The sequence below is a fragment of the Emys orbicularis genome, chromosome 4 (assembly GCF_028017835.1).
Source record: "Emys orbicularis isolate rEmyOrb1 chromosome 4, rEmyOrb1.hap1, whole genome shotgun sequence".
NCBI classification, from domain to species: Eukaryota; Metazoa; Chordata; order Testudines; family Emydidae; genus Emys; species Emys orbicularis.
The window spans coordinates 3,986,963-4,009,052 of record NC_088686.1 but is presented as its reverse complement, the minus strand read 5'-3'; the positions used below and the strand labels follow the sequence as shown (position 1 = coordinate 4,009,052).

The window sequence follows — 22,090 nt, the reverse complement described above, 5'->3', positions numbered from 1 at the left end:
TCTTATGTAAATGTAGTATTCTGAACTTGCAAACGTTGGTTTATGCCTGTAAGATCGTACTCAAGATTACTTTTAAAATACAGTATTTTGATGTTTTAAAAAAAACAAAACTATCCTGCTGCTAACGAGGTTTTTTTTTCTGTGTGTGTGTGTGTGTGTGTGTAGATATGACACCCAAACGCAATTCTGTGCAAAAAGATCCAGATGCAAGTTACAGCCGTAGTGGTCGGCGCATTAAACCACCATTGCATTACTGGTGTGGACAACGAGAGTTTGTTGATCGTAAACTAAATGTTACTATAGAAGAGGGTGGAAAAAACTACTTGAGTATTGTAAGACTTTTCTGCATGTTATTACCTTATCATTGTTCTATAATTGTTTAAAAAGTATCGAAGTTAAGATGACTTTTGTATGCCACAGCCCCTTAATTCAGTAGTTTTTGAGCTTTTTTCTATTGTGGACTACTTTGTAAGGATCACTTCTTGAGGATAAGGATGGTTCAGTGGTGCGCATTCTAGCTTGGTACTTGGGAGATGTGGGTTCAATTCTCTGATCTGCCACAGACTCCCTTGTATTACCTGGACAAGTTATTTAGGGCTGGATTTTCAAGTGCCTAAAGAGCCAGATATCTGCCTCTGTAGGCATCTGAAATCCCTTTTGAAAATCTGGCCTTTGGTTTCTCTGTGCCTCAGTTCCCCATCTGTAAAATGGGGATAAAAGGGCTGTGCTATCTCACAAGGGTGTTGTGAGGATAAATACTGTGACACTGCACCCCATATTCTTCATAGTTCAATTATGATATGATTATGGCATAATTAAGATGCATTTTGTACAAGATAAATCATGTGAGGTGTCATTGGAAAAGGTATGATTTGCTGAATATGATTATCCTATTTGCATGCATGTATCATTTTTGTATCTAAAGATAGCTCAGTGGTTTGAGCATTGGCCTGCTAAACCCAGGGTTGTGAGTTCAATCCTTGAAGGGGCCATTTAGGGAACTGGGGTAAAAATCTGTCTGGGGATTGGTCCTACTTTGAGCAGGGGGTTGGACTATATGACCTCCTGAGGTCCCTTCCAATTCTATGATTCAAATGTAGTTATACCTGGGTAATACCCACTAGTCTAAATAGCTGGTTGTAAAGGGCCTATTCAGGGTAATGGGCCATTAGAAAGACGAATAGGCCTTAGGAGAAGCTTATCCCCCACTGGATGAGCCTTCCTGAGAACTCTCCAGACAGCATGTAAGTAATGGCTGCTATGACTCTACAAGGACATGTGACCAGGCCATGTGATGCTGGACTCCATCTTGGGATATCAGTATTTTTCCACAAATCGGTCTGGGAGCCAAGCTTTGCAACAAAGGGTACCTGCCATATGCTAGAGCTATATAAGGCAGGGAGTGACATCTGGGGTTCTTCACGTTCCACACAAGACCACCCCTGGAAACACTTGAAGAAAAAAGACTGAACTGGGGGAAATGCTGGACCCAGGCTAAAGAGATTTCTAGCCTGTGTATAAAACATCCGGGGACTCCAAGCTGCAAAGCAAGTGTAGCTTGTGCCTTAAGAACCTACAAGTCTGCATGTACCATCGGTTAGGGTGAGAATCTGCTATTCATAGCCAATCTATCTAGTATATTAAGCTTACTTTGCATTTTTTGTTTATTTGCTAGGTAATCTGCTTTGATCTGTTTGCTATCGCTTATAATCACTTAAAACCTAGCTTTTTGTAGTTTAAATAAATTTATTTTATATTTTAATCCAAACCAGTGAGCTTTCACTGGAGTGCTTGGGGGAAAATCTCTGCTTGATTATCACAAGTGTGCATTGTTCTCTTTACATTGAGGGAGAGGCGGACCGGGTATTAAACCCATATACTAGCCAGATTAGAGCAGGGCAGGACAGTACTGCTCTGGGGTTCTAGGCTGGGAAGCTGGCTGTTAGAGAGCCTGCATGTAACTGCAGTTGGGTGTGTCCCTACCTGTGTGAAGCCTGGTGAAAGTGCAGGCTGGCTTTGGCACTTGTCACAGCAGCTCAGTGTGAGAGGGAGCCCAGGCTGGTGGATCAGAGGGCTCAGTGGTACCTCAGTTCTACGTGGCACCCTGGGGGGAACCCATCACAAATACATCAGATTGTGAGGCGCTCTCATACTATGGTAATGGGGGCCATATAAGCACCTGAGAGAGATTCCTTTGCAACCTCAAAATGCTCATTCCACAACTATATTGATTATATTAAAAATGTAACATTAGGACAGCACTAAAGAGAGAAGATGAAAATAAACTCATGCCAGTGCAGTAGCATCAACATTTTTTATCTGTGCTGTTTAATTTAATTTCCTCTTAGTGGGTGGAGGACTTCTCATTCATTAGGACCAAATGTTCCCTCTTCTCCTGTAGCTCTTTCTGGTCACTTTGCAGTTTGGGTCAGTCTTTTGTGTTTGGAACTGCTGGCTAATTCTAACACACTAGACAAATTTGATCGTGGTTGAATTTAAGTGAAAGGAAGATACTGTTGTTGTTTCTTAGTTGTGCATGGGCTTAAATGGGGCTGCTGTTATGTTGGGGTTTTTTTTTAAGCTTAATTGATCTAAAAAGCCTCTGGAAACCTTAAGAGGACTGGACTTTGCTGTAATAGCTAGCTGGTGCCATTGCTTGAAGATGCATTGCTGCTTTACCATTGTGATATAAACGGCTCCATAGACCTCCGTTTGAGACTCACTTTCTTAGTTAAAGTGGTCCTATAAATTAAAGGAAACCCGATCTACTATTTTGGTCTCACTGTGGTGTCCCTTGTGGAATTTGTATGAGCATCAACATTTACAAAATACTACTGATGCAGTATAGCAAAATATTGTGCCATATAGTTTATTACTAACACCTCCAGCCCTCCATCTCAAGAGTGCAAAACCAAGAATTTATGGCTTGTTGTTCCGTACTGGTTTTACTATAGCTGATGTGTATAATCTCTGGCAGACACATTTATTTTCTTATTTTTCAAGGTATGTAGTAGTAGTAAACAAGCCAAAAAGAAAACCATTTCCAGCTCTCCAAAGAACAACAGAGAGGATACAACAGAGACAAGTGAAGGAAAAACTAAAAGCCAATCTAAAGGTAAGAATGGCCATGTGTTTGCAAGCTACTAAGTGCATTTTCGCCCCCTGAAGTAATTGTAAATGAGGAAGATAGTCTATTAAATGTGGGCCTATAACAAAACCACTATGATGGTGTTGATATTAAGAACTTTTAAAATCTCTCTTGATTGCCAGTTGATTTTTTTAATAATTAAAGCAATACTGTCCACTAGTTTTATGCCAAAAAGAATGATAGTTGATGTGAAAATAGAGAGGGGATACAAACTTCATGAATAGACAGATTTGCTACCTGTCATAAATTGAAATGGAAACAGGTTGATTAAAATTTCTGCTGCTATGCTGAGAATCTGAACACATCAGACTTGGTGTTGTCAGTGTGTGACACCGAAAAAGGAAAGAATAAACAAAAGTTCACCAATCTAGCTTCACTTTGCAAACTGAGTGAAGTACAGAAAGTAAGCGGCCTGTGTAAATATGAAAAAGTACATTCGATCATCAACTTTTAAGTCTTTTGGGAAATATCCAGTAAACCCATAAAACTAAGTTTAAAAACAAAAGTTAGTGTCCTTTTTGAAGCAACTAGAGCCTCTCCTATAGAATTCTTTATTGTGTGAAGGGAATATTTTATTTTGGCTGGATCTTATCCAAAATAACTCATGTAGCTGAATGATTTAGACTGAGTAAAACAGTAGCATTTTCTATTGACTTTCTTATGTTCCGTATTTATTCAGTTCTTTCATGTTGGAATCAACTCTTCAAGATTCCCTTTGTGGTTTTGATAGTCTTAATTTACTCAGCAGTTCGGATGGATTCTATCAATTGGGAGCCATTAACTGAAACCTAGCAGATTTGTTTTGTACAAGGAGCTCTGTCCCTGGCCAGGCCTGCCTGCCTCGTTCTTGTGAGCAGAAGGGTGTTTGCATTTTTAAATGGAACTACTTCCTAATGGACCAATTCTGCTTCTGTTATGACGTGAGGGCTCCCATTGACTTCAGGGAGCAGAACATGTCCCTAAGCAGTTGAGGGAGTAGGATTCTTATCAATTGAAATATCATGTCCTGATATAAGAACTTGAAGAGACAGATGTAATGAGTGCAACACGTCCTCCATGACCTAGAACAGGCTGTCAGCTTACTTGGTGGCAGAGATTTTTGGGGATCGGATCCTCCTTGCCTTACTTGTTACAAGTAGGTTGACTTGTGCAAGCAAGGTGGATTTGAAAGGGCTTTCGGGGATCAGGATGACATACAATCTTGCACTTGTTTATGACTAGAGCTGCCTGTTTGTCACAGCAGTGGAAAAGTCACACGCACTGTGATTTCTCTCTGTCTGTCTGTGATTTTAATAAAGCACCCATGAAGAGGGGAAGGCCTGGTGGGGAGAGAGTGAGTTCTCCCCATATTCAACCCTGGGAGTGGTGGCTCCTGTGTCCCTACAAAACCTGAGCAGTGCTATCGACCTGTGCGCTAGGCTGCACTACCTGGAGTGGGGAGTTGGGTCCAGCTCTGCGGGGAACAGGAGCCACCACTGCCCAGGGTGAGTGCGGTGTGGGCTCAATCTCAGGCACACCCCCTGCTCCAGGCCTCTCCTCCTCATTTGTCAGTCTTCTTTAAAATAAAAAAATGAACCTGTGACTTTTTCTACATTTACTGTGATTGCTGGAAATTTATATTTTTTTCAATTTCTTGGTTGAGCATGAAGTTACATTTTCTTCCAAGAAAAAAAGGAACTTCCACGTTCTTTGATAGTCTGAGCATGGTTCCACTCAAGCCTTACTTATTAACACCTCTTCCCAAGCCTCTTAGCCATAAAATCATAATAATTGAACTATCTATTTTCTGATAATTGGGTTCTTTAAATTAAACCTGAAATATATTTTTACTGCTCACGTCCGTGAGCATGAAATGTGCAGTGAGGCTGTTCTATAGATTTCTTACTGTACCTAACTCAAAAGTATAAAGATGGAAAAATGTGTTTATGGTGTAGATTGTGGGGAAAAAATTCCATGTTTCTCTTTGATCTGTGCAATACACTATAAGTTATTAGCATGAAAATGTCTTGGAACACAACTGATATATTTAACTCTTATCTAGTGCTTTTCATCCATAGATCTCAAAGTATTTCACAAAGGAAAATCAATTTCCCCCTTTAAAATGGGGATGATATTTAAGTACAGAAAAGTTAAGTATCTTGACCAGGGTTCTGCAGCAGGTCAGTAGCAGAGCCAGAAAAAGAGCCTAGGTCTCCTGCCTCCTCATTCAAGTGCCCTGACTGCTGGACCATACTGCCTCACACATATACTAGGTAGCATCAGACTTTCCAGAAGGGTTTTGAAAATATAAGCCTCCTCAGTGGAGTCTCAGTAAATGGAAGTATATGCAAGAGTGCATAATTGGGCCCAGAGGGTTATATTGTACCCTCCCGAGGCATAACCCCCGAGATGGACCAGAGAGCTCAGAAAAGTTTGCCATATTCACCTGGTGGAATTTTCAACTAATGCTCATGTTGAGTATGAGGTAGCACCATAGCCTTCAAATGCTGGGCAATTAACTCCCCCACCACCTGGAAGGGGATGTCCATGCAAGGTGACTGCAGCTTGCCTATCCCATATCTTTCTCCTGTATGGGACAGGATAGTACAGAGTCGGAGTAAATGCTGCTTAGCGGCACTAATTCCCACTGGTTTTACAATATTATTTCTGTATGTTTGGGAGGAAAGCTGGCATCTGAAGGCAGCTGCTTCCTAGCCCAGCATGAACTGCTGGACACCCTCCTGACGTGTGGAACCCTAGTCTCCTGTTAGTCTGATGGAGAGGCTTCTGTGGAGTCAGGGGATTTGCACACTGGGGAGTTGCTGCTTGCCTCTATTCTGTTCCACTAGCTTCTGCCAGTAAAAGTGGAAGGGAGCCTCCAGCTTTAACAATTGTACAAGGGGTTCAATGTAGCTGCTGTAGGGGGCGTAAGGTATAGTTGTTTAACAGCATGCAATGCTACATCACAAGTAAAACCTGTCTTGGTGTATGTGAAAACAATCTGTATCTAATATTTTTTCTTTTAGGAAAAATCTATGAGAAGAGAGCAAATTTCAAAAAAGAAATTGGGTCCAGTGACAAAAGAGACTCTAGACGTTTTATTTCAGATCCTGATGAAAGTGACTCTGAAGCTGAACTTAAAAATATTGATAAAAGAACTGTTGTATTGACACCCTTGAAGCATAAAAAGCTATATCAAAATAACCTAACATATAATAGCCAGACTGCAGAAAAAAGTGCAGAGCAAAGTATTTCAAAATATGGAACTGAGACCAGAAATTGCAAAACAAACTCAAGGAGAGAGCTAAAGACTTGCAAGTATTCTCTAAGGTCACTGAAACAGTTTTGTCAAGACAAACTGTCTACGGAAGAATCCTCAAGCAAGGATGAGGAAGACTCCAATGAAGATATCCCTCTGTCTATCAAAAGGAAAACAAAACCCTCTTTGGAAAGAGAGATTCATAATTATAAATCTTCCTCCGATGCTAAGAGCTCACAGAGCGATACAAAGAAGAAATCATCGGAGCAAAGAAAAATAGAAAATTCTGTAGCCACTTCCTCCCACAACAGACAGTTAAGGATAGATCTGTCTGATCAGAAGAAACAATCAGAAGTGGAACCTAAAGGGAAGGCTCCTGCTGGTGGGTCCAGCAGTGCCCCTTTGATTGACAGGAGAGTAAACACAAGAAAAGCGAGCATCAACCCTCCGACGTATGTGTTTGAGTCAGAAATTGAGACAGAAGACTGTGATAGAGAATTTCAAAGAAAAGAAAAGAAATCAAAAGTGTCTGCCAAAAAACCTGATTGCAAGATTATCAACAGTACAAAGTCTTCAGCGGTGAAGTCAAAGGAATCTGACAAGACAGAGGAGCAGAATTTCTTGGAGTCTTTTCCAGGTGCAACTGAAGACTGGACTGAGAAAGAACTACAGAAGCTACACAGGCAAGCGGTTATGCTTGGTAACAAAAAACAGAGCAATTTACCTGGACTTTTAAGCAATGTATTAGACTTGATCATTTAGATTTGCTTAGCATCACTTTGATTACTTTTCAGTCAAGGTAGAGTAAGATGTACCAATTACACTACTGTGTGTTTAGCATTCGCTTAGACTATTCTGTTTAAGTTTTTCATGTTTCATTTTCAGTCCTTATCTCTTTCTTAAATTTGGAACTCTTTTTCAGACTTTTTTTTTTTTAAAAAGACCATGAACTTTGAGTATTTCTCCAGACAATACAATCCTATACACCTTTTAAAAAAAAAAAAAAAAGATTGAAATGAAAGACACAGACAATGTAGGTTTTGGTAAAATAAGTTATGCAAAACTATTAAATTTAGATTACAACAAATTTTTCTTTAACATGAGTCTCCTGTTTTTTTTAAAATATTCCCTTACAGGGTTTACAGCTCAAACGTATTACAGCATTGTGCCAGTGCAGGAAAGCTAGAAATTTAAAATGACTAGAAACAAAATAAAAACTCACTTTTTGTTGTGGGAGTTAAGATATGCAAAAAGTAAACGATATATGTTGTACAAAAATCCCACGGAAATTAGGTTTTTAAATTCTTCAGTTGAAGGTGCTGATGTTTCTAAGTGTGAAAGATTTTTCACATGAAGAAATGGAGAGAGATCAGGACTGTTTAGTTGAAGGAGCAGGTGAATAAGAGGTGACATGATAGACGCAAACAAACTAATGAATGGGATAGAGAAAGCTAAGTGGGAACTACCCACTTGCTCTTTCCTAATCCAAAAAAGGAAGGGGATGTTAAAAAAATAAAAACTAACACTTAAAATGTACAGGGAAATTAACTTGTGGTACTCATCGCCACAAGGCATTGATGAGGCCAAGAGCTGAGTAGGGTTTGACACTTCTGTGAATAATAAGAATGACTAGAGTTATTTTAGGATTAAAAAAAACCTTAAAACAGAAATGAATTCATGTTTCAGGGTGTAAAAAACTACTCTGCCTGAGATTAGGAAGAAACTCCGCCCATGTGCAGGTCACTGCATGATTGTCTGTTACGAAGGTTTTACACCTTCCTCCAAAATGTCTGGCACTGCCTGCTGTGGAGTTCCTTTTTTAAAATTTGATTTCATTTTTTTTAAACCTAACAATTTAAATGTTAGATTCAGTCCGTCTTATGACGTGTAGATCAGAGGTTTGACTTTTGAATGAACATGTAGTTCAACCCATTTCTTCTGGCTATAGATTATTACATTTTTTGCTCTCTTTACAGGGCTGTTGCTTCTTTTCCAAAACACAAGAATGGCTTTTGGTTGGATGTAGCAATGGCTTTGGGTACTCGATCTGCGGAAGAATGCCAGCAGAAATATATGGAAGAGCATCAGACAAAAGGTTCCAAAAAGCATGTCACAAAGACTGCGTTAGATAAAAAAGGACAAAAAGGTACTGGCCTTTCTGCACAAATCATGTATGTGCCTTCTATTTCTTCATTTTTCTGATTTTTCAAGCAGTTGTTTTTTAATTCAGTCCACACTAAGCAGGTGGACTTACACAGAAGTGGTATTATTGCATGTGTCGTATGTAAGTTGATATTGATGCATTTTCAGCATACACATTGGATTTAAACCAGTACAGCCCCTGCTGAATAGAATCTAATAACAGCTGCCTATAAATCCTGTAATGTTGTTAGCCCAGTGAGAATTGAAGTGGTGCACAACATTTGCAGCAGCCTAAACTTCCTCACTCTGAAGGTAAGGCTGCCCGTCTGGACCGCTCTCCAGGGTGCGCACCATCCATGCCGCCAGCATCTCCACACCTGTCAGCCAACTCGGTACCCCAGACACCCGCCTCGGGTGCTCACAGGGACATTCCTCGTACTTCAGGACATTGTGAGCCCTTTCTCCCATGGGTGCATCTCAAATGTCTGACCTCCATTCTCTGCTGCTTGTTACAATCAAACCTCCCACTCTGGTGGATGACCCGTCCCTGCTCCAAAAGCAGCATTTCCAGGCTGTGTGTTGCGGACCCCCTGTACCAACGACTCCACCATTCCTGGAGGCTTCATCGGACTCCAACAGTTTCTCTGAGCTGGACCCGACATTCTCCCCTGCTTCCAGGAGAACCTCAGACTCCTGTGCCCACGCATCTCACCCCTAGCATGTGACCCGGTGCTGCTGGCTGGGTACCGGTACACCTGTGGCCCACATACCCCCAAGTCCCAGCCACATCCATCCTTGCCCTCCTGGATTACCTCTTAGAGCTCAAAATGTCAGGCTTTGCCCTCAGCTGTCAGGGTCCCTCTGGAGGCGCTAAATGCCTTCCTTCCCCCTGTGGACGTACAGTCTGTTTACACTCACCCCATCACTGTTTACTTCATGAGAGGCCTTCCCAACAGCTTCCCTCAGGTACTAAAAGTTGTGCATCTATGAGATCTTAATCTTTCCCTCTCCACCTTCCCCAAACCTCCCTTCAAAACCTCTGGCCACGTGCTCCCTCTCACATCTCTCCAAGAAGGTAACCTTCCTCAGGGCTATCACTTTGGCCAGGAGAGTTATCAAACTGGCAGCCATGATGGCTGACCCCCCCCCCCCACACACACACTTACTTCATAGGGACAAGGTTTCCTTATGACTGCATCCCAAGTTCTTCCCAAATGTGATGTCAGAATTGTTCTACCTCAACCAATCTGTTCACCTTCCAGTTTTCCATCCTGAGCCGCGTTCACTCCCTTGACGTCCGCCGTGCACTGGCTTTCTATCTGCTCAGAACTCGCTTCCTTCATGCCTCTCCCAGACTGTTTGTGGCTGTTGCTGACTGCTCCAAGGGCCAAGCCCTCTCCCCCCAATGAATTTCAAAATGGGTTTCAGGCAGCATCTGTGAATGCTATAGGCATCCAGCACCCTGCCACCTGACGGCATTATGGCACACTCAGTGTGGGCACAAGCAACCACATCTGCCTCCCTAACGGACGTCTCCTGGCAGGCATCTGCCAGGTGGTAGCGTGGTGTTCCATACATACTTTCACAACCTATTACACCATCTCCCATTTGCTAGTCCCCATGTCTGTTCTGAAGCTTTAATGTTAAATACTCAAACTGTAATTTATCAACTGTGAGAACTAAGTGGCTTCAGTTCCGCAGAGGGTGGAAGCCTCATTGAATTGTACAAAGTTAGTTCTGGAATGCTCACTTCAGAAGCTGCTGAATCTATCTCAGGTCTGATCAGTGTGTTGCACAGATCTGAGGCACAATGAAGCCAAAGGCACCTGAGCTCACAGATTGTACAACAGAAACCTAATGTCTTTCATATCTGATATGTAAACACACAGAATATTTCTGCTTAAATGACCAATAAAATAGCTAAAAAATTGATGTTTACAATGCTGCCATTTTTTTTTAATAAAGTATAAATTCTATAGAAACTAGAAGTACAGGGAGCAGGAAAACTTCAAAGATTGTAAGACTGAGGATTTTGCATCACAACAGTATTGTCTATAACTAATAATCTGCAAGACCAAATAGCGTAGCCAATAGCTCTGAACAAATGTAATATGTTGGCAGATTCAGATAAGAAACAGCCGGTAATAACTGCTAAGGTGGGAACATTTAAAAGGAAACAACAGATGAGAGACTTCCTGGAGCATTTGCCAAAGGATGACCACGATGATATTTTCAGTGCAACACCCCTACAGAATAGAAGAGTAAAGGTAAATCTGTAATTTAAAAAATATATTAAATTGAATCTTCTATTTTAGAAATCTGCCTGTTCAATTTCTTGGATCATAGGTCAGTGACTTTGTGTTGGGAGAAGGGGCTTATATCTTTGACCACTTATGGCTGAGTGTTGGCAATTTGGACCTCCAGTGTAAATGGATTAAAGGAGACCGGCAAAGGAAAGAAACTGTGTCCAATTTTTGTTGCTTTATGATGTGTAAAGAGATTCTGAAATATGCGTGCATGCTCGCTTTGTCTGTCTCTCACAAAAAACTGTTTCTGGTAACTTTGAAAATTGGGGATATTGAATGTGGTCCTTCCTGGTTTTGCTGGAGAACTCTTAAAAGCTCACAGTTCTCACACTAGACATTCAGGGGCATACTGAGTATTTTAACAAATACCTTTTCTCCCAAGTGTTTCTTATACATTTGAGTAAATAGATGTCAACAATTCAAAGGTGTTATCCACTGTGTAAAACAGAACCAGAGACAGAATTTTTTCTTGCCCACACCTGCATCTAAATCAGGTTTAGCTCAGCTTCAGTTGCAGCTGTTGTCCGTAGCGATTCCATTTCATTGTGTAGGCCAAAGAGCTTTCAGCCCAATAAATATCCTTTCAATCAGTTTTCGCCTCCTTGTCTACCTTGGTCTTCTTGGAAGACTAGAGAATTATTGTTTATGACACGACCTGAATTTCTAATCTCTTTATTTAAAAAAACAAGCTACCTTCCTCTGCCCCCACACATGTTTTTTTAAATCCTGCTTTGTTCATCTTATATGAAAATTTGCTTGAGAATAGGGAGAAAGCCCCCCTACCTAATATCTTCTTTCCAGGTACACTGCTGGGTGTTTATATTGTTTGTGGTAATGTGTTTTGTGTACTTGCATGCCTGACTTTGTAGTAGAACCCAAAAAAGGATTGGAATTAAAACCACTTGCTGCTAGGCATGATGGAAACCGTCTACCTTTCCTTCAAGTAAGTGAAGAGACTTCAATCACCCTGATATCTGCTGGGAGAGCAATACAGCGGTGCACAGACAATCCAAGAAGTTTTTGAAAAGTGTAGGGAACAATTTCCTGGTGCAAGTGCTGGAGGAACCAACTAGGGGCAGAGCTCTTCTTGACCTGCTGCTTACAAACCGTGAAGAATTAGTAGGGGAAGCAAAAGTGGATGGGAACCTGAGAGGCAGTGACCATGAGGGATAGCACAGTGGTTTGAGCATTGGCCTCCTAAACCCACGGTTGTGAGTTCAATCCTTGAGGGGGCCATGTAGGGATCTGGGGCAAAAAAAAAATAGTTGGGGGTTTGGTCCTGTTTTGAGCAGGGGGTTGGACTAGATGACCTCCTGAGGTCCCTTCCAATCCTGATACTCTGAGATGGTCAAGGTCAGGATCCTGACGCAAGGAAGGAGGAGAGCAGAAGAATATGGACCCTGGACTTCAGAAAATCAGACTTTGACTCCCTCAGGGAACTGATGGGCAGGATCCCCTGGGAGAATAACATGAGGGGGAAAGGAGTCCAGGAGAGCTGGCTGTATTTTAAAGAATCCTTATTGAGGTTGCAGGAAAAAACCATCCCGATGTGCAGAAAGAATAGTAAATATGGCAGGTGACCAGCTTGGCTTAACAGTGAAATCCTTGCTAATCTTAAACACAAAAAAGAAGCTTACAAGAAGTGGAAGATTGGACAAATGACCAGGGAGGAATATAAAAATATTGCTCAGGCATGCAGGAGTGAAATCAGGAAAGCCAAATCACACTTGGAGTTGCAGCTAGCAAGGGATGTTAAGATTAACAAGAAGGGTTTCTTCAGGTATGTTAGCAACAAGAAGAAAGTCAAGGAAAGTGTGGGCCCCTAACGGAATGAGGGAGGCAACCTAGTGACAGAGGATGTGGAAAAAGCTAATGTACTCAATGCTTTTTTTGCCTCTGTCTTCACGAACAAGGTCAGCTCCCAGACTGCTGCACTGGGCAGCACAGCATGGGGAGGAGGTGACCAGCCCTCTGTGGAGAAAGCGGTGGTTCAGGACTATTTAGAAAAGCTGGATGAGCACAAGTCCATGGGGCTGGATGCACTGCATCCGAGGGTGCTAAAGGAGTTGGCGGATGTGATTGCAGAGCCATTGGCTATTATCTTTGAAAACTCATGGCGATCGGGAGAGGTCCCGGATGACTGGAAAAAGGCTAATGTATGCCTATCTTTAAAAAGGGGAAGGAGGAGGATCTGGGGAACTACAGGACAGTCAGCCTCACCTCAGTCCCTGGAAAAATCATGGAGCAGGTCCTCAAAGCATCAATTCTGAAGCACTTAGAGGAGAGGAAAGTGATCAGGAACAGTCAGCATGGATGCACCAAGGGCAAGTCATGCCTGACTAACCTAATTGTCTTCTATGACGAGATAACTGGCTCTGTGGATGAGGGGAAAGCAGTGGATGTGTTATTCCTTGACTTTAGCAAAGCTTTTGATACGGTCTCCCACAGTATTCTTGCCGGCAAGTTAAAGAAATATCGGCTGGTTGAAAGGACTGTAAGGTGGACAGAAAGCTGGCTAGATCATCGGGCTCAACGGGTAGTGATCAATGGCTCCATGTCTAGTTGGCAGCCGGTATCAAGCGGAGTTCCCCAAGGGTCGATCCTGGGGCCGGTTTTGTTCAATATCTTCATTAATGATCTGGAGGATGGTGTGGACTGCACCCTCAGCAAGTTAGCAGATGACACTAAACTGGGAGGAGTGGTAGATACGCTGGAGGGTAGGGATAGGATACAGAGTACCTAGACAGATTAGAGGATTGGGGCCAAAAGAAACCTGAAGAGGTTCAACAAGGACAAGTGCAGAGTCCTGCACTTAGGATGGAAGAATCCCATGCAGTGTGCCCTTGTTGCCAAGAAGGCTAATGGCATTTTGGGCTGTATAAGTAGGGGCATTGCCAGCAGATCGAGGGACGTGATCATTCCCCTCTATTCGACATTGTTGAGGCCTCATCTGGAGTAGTGTGTCCAGTTTTGGGCCCCACACTACAAGAAGGATGTGGAAAAATTGGAGAGAGTCCAGCGGAGGGCAACAAAAATGATTAGGGGGCTGGAGCACATGACTTATGAGGAGAGGCTGAGGGAACTGGGATTGTTTAGTCTCCAGAAGAGAAGAATGAGGGGGGATTTGATAGCTGCTTTCAACCACCTGAAAGGGGGTTCTAAAGAGGATGGATCTAGACTGTTCTCAGTGGTAGCAGATGACAGAACAAGGAGTAATGGTCTCAAGTTGCAGTGGGGGAGGTTTAGGTTGGATATTAGGAAAAACTTTTTCACTAGGAGGGTGGTGAAGCACTGGAATGGGTTACCTAGGGAGGTGGTGGAATCTCCTTCCTTAGATGTTTTTAAGGTCAGGCTTGACAAAGCCCTGGCTGGGATGATTTAGTTGGGGATTGGTCCTGCTTTGAGCAGGGGGTTGGACTGGATGACCTCCTGAGGTCCCTTCCAACCCTGATATTCTATGATTCACAGGTTAGTACAGTGCGAAACTGATAAGATTTGGTAAGATCTTATTTATAACAGTCCCTTAATGGGCCTTAAACTTTGGAAGCTGAAGTGCAAGCAGAAGATCTAGACTCCTCAGAAGAGGTGACGTTGCTGTGTCCTTGGCATGCATTCTAAATCTCTAGTATACTAGCTGGTTTCTTGTCCTGCAGGACTGACAGCCAAATTAACCATTTGCTTTCTAAGAATAGGAATTGCAGGGAAGCGCTCTAAAAATGGAGTCTTTCCTTCACGCACCCGGCTAGTGAAAGTCTTACTGATAGCATTGCAGTTTGCCACCAGGCTATAATTCTAGACTCTGAGCTGAGAATATATTGGTCCCCAAGGCTCTACTGCCTTTACCTCACTCCAACTGAAGGTTCACCACGGCTTCAGTTCTCTTCCTAAAGAGAGATGTAAGAAATTTTAAAGACTATCTTTACTAAGCATCGCATAAGGTCTGCCTTTGACACCCATAATGCAGCAGTAAAATCGGCTGCCCCTGGGATAGGTGCTCCTAGACATGCTGGGCTGCAAGCGTCTGGCCTTCAATCGAAAGTACTGCAGAGACTTGAACTTCCAAAGAAGTGTCTAAGAAATAGCTAGAATAGGCTCCTTGAAGCTACGGATAGCGATGTCACCAGGTTCATTTCCCCAGCCTCCTCTTGTCACATAGACCCTCAAATAAATCCTGGTGCACTGTCTTCAAGAACCTCGATGGTAACGATTTTCCCAGCAACTACTCTAATCTGACTTTCTTGGGGAAATTTGAAGAGGAGGTGACATGAAATCTAGCAATACTTTCCCTTTCAGGACGTTAGGTCCCTTTCAATTCTCTTCCAGACCTGGCTATGGCTCAGAGACTGTTCTGAGAGATGTTGTTTTAGCGCTTGTTTGAAGACAGGTTGAATATGAAGGGAAGTTTCTTTTATAAATCTAAAATGAGGCAGGTAATAAAACTGTCTGGAGGTGTAGAGTAGCAGCCGTGTTAGTCTGTATCCGCAAAAAGAACAGGAGTACTTGTGGCACCTTAGAGACTAACAAATTTATTAGAGCATAAGCTTTCGTGGGCTACAACCCACTTCTTCGGATGCATATAGAGTGAACCATATATTGAGGAGATATATATACACACCCATACAGAGAGCATGAACAGGTGGGAGTTGTCTTACCAACTCTGAGAGGCCAATTAAGTAAGAGAAAAAAAACTTTTGAAGTGATAATCAAGATGGCTCAGTACAGACAGTTTGATAAGAAGCAAGTGTGAAAATACTTACAAGGGGAGATAGATTCAATGTTTGTAATGGCTCAGCCATTCCCAGTCTTTATTTAATCCTGTGTTGATTGTGTCTAGTTTGCATATCAATTCCAGCTCAGCAGTCTCTCATTGGAGTCTGTTTTTGAAGTTTTTCTGTTTTAAGATAGCCACCCGCAGGTCTGTCATAGAATGGCGAGACAGGTTAAAGTGTTCTCCCACTGGTTTTTGAGTATTATGATTCCTGATGTCAGATTTGTGTAGTTAGTTAGAATTTTTATTCTGCAAGTGAGATCCAAGTGATGGCTAAGTTTCTGTGTGACTAGCAGTTGGTGATGGAAAAATTCCACAGTTGTGTGGTCTGATTATTTTTTTAAAGGTGGGTGTTCTCTTTGCGTGTCCATACACCTGCATGCATGCTTTTCAAGCCTTGTCTCGTGTGTACAGACAGACTTTACAAGCATAAACCTGACAGGAGCCATTCGTTTTTAAAAAGTGCACATGTAAAATTGTGCATGTATAAAAGGAGGCTGAATTGAAACCCAGTCCAATATTCTTAGTGTCTGCTAAAACAAAAAACAAGTGCTGTGGCTTTTGCTGTCCAAATGAAGAAGGATTTGGCTGCAGGCTATTTCCAGTCTGTGCTCCTTAACCAGAGGCCAAAGAGGGGAAAGCAGAATAAGTAAGGTGCATCTTTAATTCACTGTCATAAATGAATAGGTTTCTAAAAGTGCTAGTTCATTGATGAGGACAATTATGTGATTTTCTTGTAGCTCCCAACATTCCGGGAAAGCCAAGATGATGATGTCTTCCAGCTTATGGACAGCAATCCAATCACACCTTCCTCAGCTGTCTTCCCCTTGGTAAAAACCCCTCAGTGTGATCATATTAGCCCTGGCATGCTGGGATCTATCAACAGGTAAGAGCTACAAACAGCTGTTCATTGTGTAATGCCACAAAGCGTTTCTCAGTTGTGTCTTTCTACTTAAAAGGAATCCATTTTGCTTCCTTAGTTGTACAGGAGGTTCTGATGGGCATTATCTGCACTGTTCAGGCTCTACCTTTTTCATATAAATTGCAGTTATTGTTGTACAGGTGTTTAAACTTTACAACCAACGAGTAAACTTTTAAGAAATTTAATATTTTGAAGCTGGCTTGGATGGCACCCTGGGATTCAGAACGTGTCAGCTTTATGAAAATGCAGAATTACGACGTTTAATTAAAACTTAGCAAAACGGTCTCCATGCTTCAGAGCTGAGGTCTAGGAAGTGTTAGAGGTGAATACCAAGAGTTTATATCTTAAATAAAAACCCAGCATTTGAAAGATTCTGTAAGGACACAACAGAAAGTTCCTGTTGTGTTTAATTGCAGTTAGAAGTTGTTCAGGTACATTTATATTTCTCTCATTGGTTTTATGGGGTTTTTTTGTTTTTGTTTTTTTTGCCTTCCTCTGAAACATCAGTAACGGGCAGTTGTTGAGTTGGGATATTAATGCAGGCTAGTCTCCTGCATAGGAAATCCTGCATTCCTGTGAATTTTTGGTTGGACAGAGAGAGATGTTTAACAAAATTGCTCATGCTGTTTGAACTATGTGAACTTGAAAATAAACATCTAAGAAATTTACTGAATTAATTGCCCTTTTTCACTCTTATGACTAGTGATTGAGCTTCATATTTAGCAGGGTCTTGGTGCTGGCGGTGGTATTTCTTCAAAAAAAATCTGAAGAAATTTGGTTCAGAAGTGAACTTGTCATTTTCGATTACTTGCAACTGAATGTTTGGAAGGGGGAGCCAGGAGTGTTGTGTTTTAGGCAATTTGCAAAAAGGAAAAGCCGGGACAGAATGTTAGCATTTAAAGATGATTTAAGGGCCAAATACAGCACTTCACTTGTATCCCTTCAAGTATTTTTAGCTTTAGTTCCAAACCAGATTCCTTCATACCAAATGGGAAATTAAAAAGTGCAAAAAAAAAGCATCTTGAGGGCTTGGCTATACTTGCGAGTTACAGCGCAATAAAGCAGCCCCGGGCGCCCTGGCTCACTCCCCGTCCACACTGGCAAGGCACATAGAGCGCTCTGACTCTGTGGCTACAGCGCTGCTGGTACTCCACCTCGGCGAGAGGAATAACGTTTGCTGCGCCCCCGCTGGAGCGCTGCAGCACCAGTGTGAACGGGGTGTTGCATTACTGCGCTCTGATCGGCCTCCGGAAACGTCCCATAATCCCCTTAAGTCACGTGGCCACTCTTGTCATTGTTTTGAACTCCTGTAGGAATGCGGAAATGCCCTTTCAAAGCTCCGCTTCTGACTGCCGGCATGCAAGCCATTAGTGTGGAATGCTGTGTGAGAGAGAGAGAGGCGGGGGGGTCTGCTGCTGTCTGAACTTACAAGACAGCATGCTGACATGCTCTCAGCCCCCCAAAATCCACTCTCTCCTCCCACATACACACAACACACTCCCTGTCACACTCCACCCCCACCTCCCCATTTGAAAAGCACATTGCAGTCACTTGCATGCTGGGATAGCTGCCCATAATGCACCACTCCCAATGCCGCTGCAAGTGCCGCAAATGTGGCCACGCCAGTGCGCAAGCAGCTGTCAGTGTGGACAGACTGCAGTGCTTTCCCTATTGCGCTCTCCGAAGGCGGGTTTAACTCACAGCGCTCTACATCTGCAAGTGTAGCCATGCCCTAAGTGTGGAAAATGTGAAGCAGTGTAGGGTTTGTTGTATCTTTCTTGGGGTTTTTTGTTAGTTGTCCACTGCCAGTGTATCTGAGCGCCTTTCACTTCATTCATGCGTGGAGTTCAGTAGTGTGTGGTTTTTTCTTTTTAAGGTAAAAATTGGGTTTGAGTTGCCACCAGCTGTTTGATGTTTCCTCTTTCTCCATTACATATATAAGGTAATCATGAGAACCAGTGGATAAGGCTTAGATGGGAGCACAGTATCTGCCACCCCAGAGCACTCTAGGAAAAGGGTAGCTGGGATGGCTCTACTGGCAAACCCCTGTAGTGGGAGATGCAGCTTATACTGGGAAAAGTCCCATGGTCTGGAAGTTAAAACTAAACAAATTCAGACTTTTTTTTTAAAACAGTGAGGATAAGTAGCCACTGGAACAACTTATTCAGGGTTGTGGTGGAGTCTCCATCACTGGCAATTTTTAAATCAAGATTGGATGTGTTTCTAAAAGCTCTGCTTTAGTTCAAACAGGAATTATTGCAGGGAAATTCTATGGCTTGTGTTATGCACAGAGACCAGTTGAGAAGGTCACAGTTCTGGTCTTATGATCTATGAAAGAGACATTTTTGGGAGTATAACTGCATCTACACAGTTTACAGCAGGGCTTTTTGCTGGTATAAAAATGTCTTAAAGAACTGCATCCCTAACCAACATTATTATACCAGCAAAAGTTTGTAGTGTAGACCTGGCCAAACCCTCAGTAGCTCCTAGAAGTCCTGAAGTAGAATTCCTAACTACTGTGGCTAATACAAAAGGCTTCACTTCAGGGGTTGATTGAGGAAGAAGCAGCAGCTTCTTGGGTGCTAAGCTTAGCGAATGCTAACTTCTGAATGGAAGGGATAAGCACTATATTTTTAGAGGAGGATGCTGACTGTTTCACTGGTATCTCACTTAAGAGAGCTGTTGCACATTCTGCCTACAGTGTTACTATAAAGTTTCATACAATTCATGCACAGAAGTATAGTGCTGGATTTTTTAAAAATAAGACTAAATATGTTATCCATTTTTCTTTAAAATGGTTCAGTTACCTTTCTGCCTTAAGGGGTAACTAATTTATAATGGCTGTAATTGTACCAACTAGAATCTACATAGTAGATACACCAGTAATACTGACTGAATTGTTTGTATTTACAGGCATGATTACGATAAGTATGTGTTTAGAATGCAAAAGAACACACAAGGCAAGAAGGGTACCTGGGGCAACATCAAGAAGAAATCGGTAATGATTTTTTCCTGTAATTTGAACTGAAAACTAGTGATGCTAGTATGGAGTATGTAGCCAGGAGTTCCTGTGCGCTGTTCCTCCTGCTGAATGGAATCAGAAAAATCCCACAATTGCAAAGATGTAATTGTGGACCTACTTGTTATAGTAAAAGCTCCCAGTCTTCAAAACTGTATGTTGGAGAAAACAACTTCTAGCCAGAAAATGGCAATTCTCGGTCACGACTAAATGCAGAAACACTAGGAGCTAGATCCACAAAGGGATCTAGGAACCTAACTAGCACTTTAGGTGCCAAAGTCCAAAATGTAGCTCCTCAGAACATGTGATCAGCTGCTGCCTAGCCCTGTAGGTCAGGGGTGGGCAACCTGCGGCCCGTCGGGGTAATCCGCTGGCGGGCCGCGAGACAGGTTACATTGACCGTCTGCAGTTCCCAGTGGCCGTGGCTTGCCATTCCCGGCCAATGGGAGCTGCGGGAAGCGGTGTGGGCTGCAGGGACGTGCAGGCTGCTGCTTCCCGCAGCTCCCATTGGCTGGGAACGGCGAACCATGGCCACTGAGAACTGCGGGCAGCCAGGTCAGGCATCCAGCTGCCTAAGGCTCGGAGCGATGCACAATCTAGGAAAAGATAGGCAGATAAACACCTGACTAGCCTCCAGGGCCCTGTCTGATAAGCTCCCTTACTGAATCAGACCCCTCTAGGCAACTTACACAAGAGGAGAAAGCCTCCTTCAAAACTCTTAGCCCAGTGGTCACGATTCTCACCTGGGATGTAGGAGGGTTTTGAGCTGGGATCTGCCAGCTCTCACTGTTGAGCTATTCTGATGTTGGGCTCCCTCAGTCTCTCCTGTTGATGCTGTTGCACCATGGTTTAAATAATGAAAGAGTCATGGGGCCAGAGAGAAAGCATTAGTAATGGGGTAGTCTTGTGGTTGGAGCACTCACCTGGGAAGGTCCAGTCCCCCAGTCTAATCATGTTTTTAAACATTAGTTATCCACAATGGAACAGCTTCAACAGGCGGCCTGCCGGATTCCCCCATCACAGTCTCCCATAGCCCAGTGATTAGGGCACTCACCTGAGAGGTGGTAATCTCAGTTCAAATCCTGCTCCCTGTTGTGCAGGGAGTGGGAGAAATTTGAACCAGAGGTCTCCCACCACCCAGGTGAGTCCCCTAACCACTGGGATAAAAGTTGAGGGAGCTCCTCTTACTATTTAAAAATAAAGTGCCTAATGCCCTCAGAGTGTTTGAAGCTGAGGGAAGTGCCTCCTTGTAGCCTGGACTTAAGCCCTGCCCCTCTCTTGGCGATAGGCACCTAATACCTCCCTCATGTTGGCACCTGCCATGGCCTGGCTTGGGCAAGGAGCCACCTAGCCTGCTGATTTCTGTGAATCCCATTCTCAGGTGCTGCTTCCTCCATTCATCACGTAGGAGCCCGAGTGCAAAAGCCAGGCTTTGTGAATCCATGATTTTCTAGGCACCTACCCAGTTAAGCGTGGCGATGCTCCCGGTCACGATGCCTAGGTTTCTTTGTGAATCTACCCCACGTGCCTAACTTCCTCCAAACCCAAGCTCAGCTGCTGCCTCACCCCATAGGTACTAAATTCCCACCGGTGGGCATGTGCAAAATCGACTGCTTCCTGGTACCTAGGTCACGCCAAAGCCCTGGTGGGATTCACAAAATCTGTCTCACCTGGAGGACCCAATCTGGTGGATGGTGTCTGAGGCCAGCTACTGAATGGGGCCCTACACCACACATAATTGCATTATAATAGTGAACTAGTATCTTCATTATAGTTGATGCAACAATGGACAAAGTTGTGTAAACTTGTTCCCCTGTCATTTAAATCAGGCTCGAACTGTGTTTACCACTCCAACCTCGGGAAGAACCACCACATTTGCCTTCGATCAAGGTGAGCTTTGTTATCCTTGCTGCTTTTCCTCATTTCAGGCCTAATCCTTTGAGATACTGAGTTGAAGGTGATTGCTGCCTTCAAGCTAGGAGTGCAGTAGTATGCTCCCTAAAGCTGTTCTGTTGGAGCAAAATCAGCAGCAATTCACTTCCTGCTTGCACTTGCTGTCTCTAAGTGCTTTGCTACTCCAGTCAACTTTCCCCCCCATGCTTTCCTTGTTGCAGGTGCAGTGAATGACTCTGTTATAGGGAAGCTGTTCGTAGGTGAAGCAGCAGAGCGGTCTGATGAAGAAGAGCAAGAAGATTCCTATTTTTCTACTTAACCAAGTCCATGGTTGTAAATAGTTTAACACTTACTGTAACCTTTACTGAATTAAAGGGCAAAATATTCCAAGGGGCTTGAGCTGGCCCTTTCAACGTGTGCTCCCAGACTTGGTCGTCTCACACTGAAATTTGGCCTGTAGTGTTTTAAGGTGTCCAATTATGTTCGAGTCTTGTTTCAGTCATACCTATTGATGCGATTAATAATACTTGATCTTTTGTGTAAATTAAAACTCTGTCCCAGTTCAGGGTGTACCTCTCACTTCACTTCCTCTTGGGGGGAAAATTTATAAAATACCAATTAGTGTCAAAAGTTTTTTTCCTTTTAAGGTTAAAA

At 43.0% G+C, this 22,090-nt stretch overlaps 1 protein-coding gene across 1 annotated transcript in view; it reads left to right on the top strand.

Moving 5' to 3' along the window:
• Nucleotides 1-21,755, top strand: part of MIS18BP1 (MIS18 binding protein 1) — a 38,551-nt gene extending 16,796 nt beyond the window's left edge. The window contains exons 8-16 of the mRNA XM_065404400.1: nucleotides 166-332; nucleotides 3,004-3,115; nucleotides 6,154-7,069; nucleotides 8,363-8,532; nucleotides 10,650-10,795; nucleotides 16,343-16,488; nucleotides 19,438-19,522; nucleotides 21,373-21,433; nucleotides 21,658-21,755. Of these exons, the coding sequence (XP_065260472.1) occupies nucleotides 166-332; nucleotides 3,004-3,115; nucleotides 6,154-7,069; nucleotides 8,363-8,532; nucleotides 10,650-10,795; nucleotides 16,343-16,488; nucleotides 19,438-19,522; nucleotides 21,373-21,433; nucleotides 21,658-21,755 (1,901 nt within the window). The remainder of the gene's footprint in view (nucleotides 1-165; nucleotides 333-3,003; nucleotides 3,116-6,153; nucleotides 7,070-8,362; nucleotides 8,533-10,649; nucleotides 10,796-16,342; nucleotides 16,489-19,437; nucleotides 19,523-21,372; nucleotides 21,434-21,657) is intronic.
• The last annotated feature ends 335 nt before the right edge of the window (nucleotides 21,756-22,090 follow it).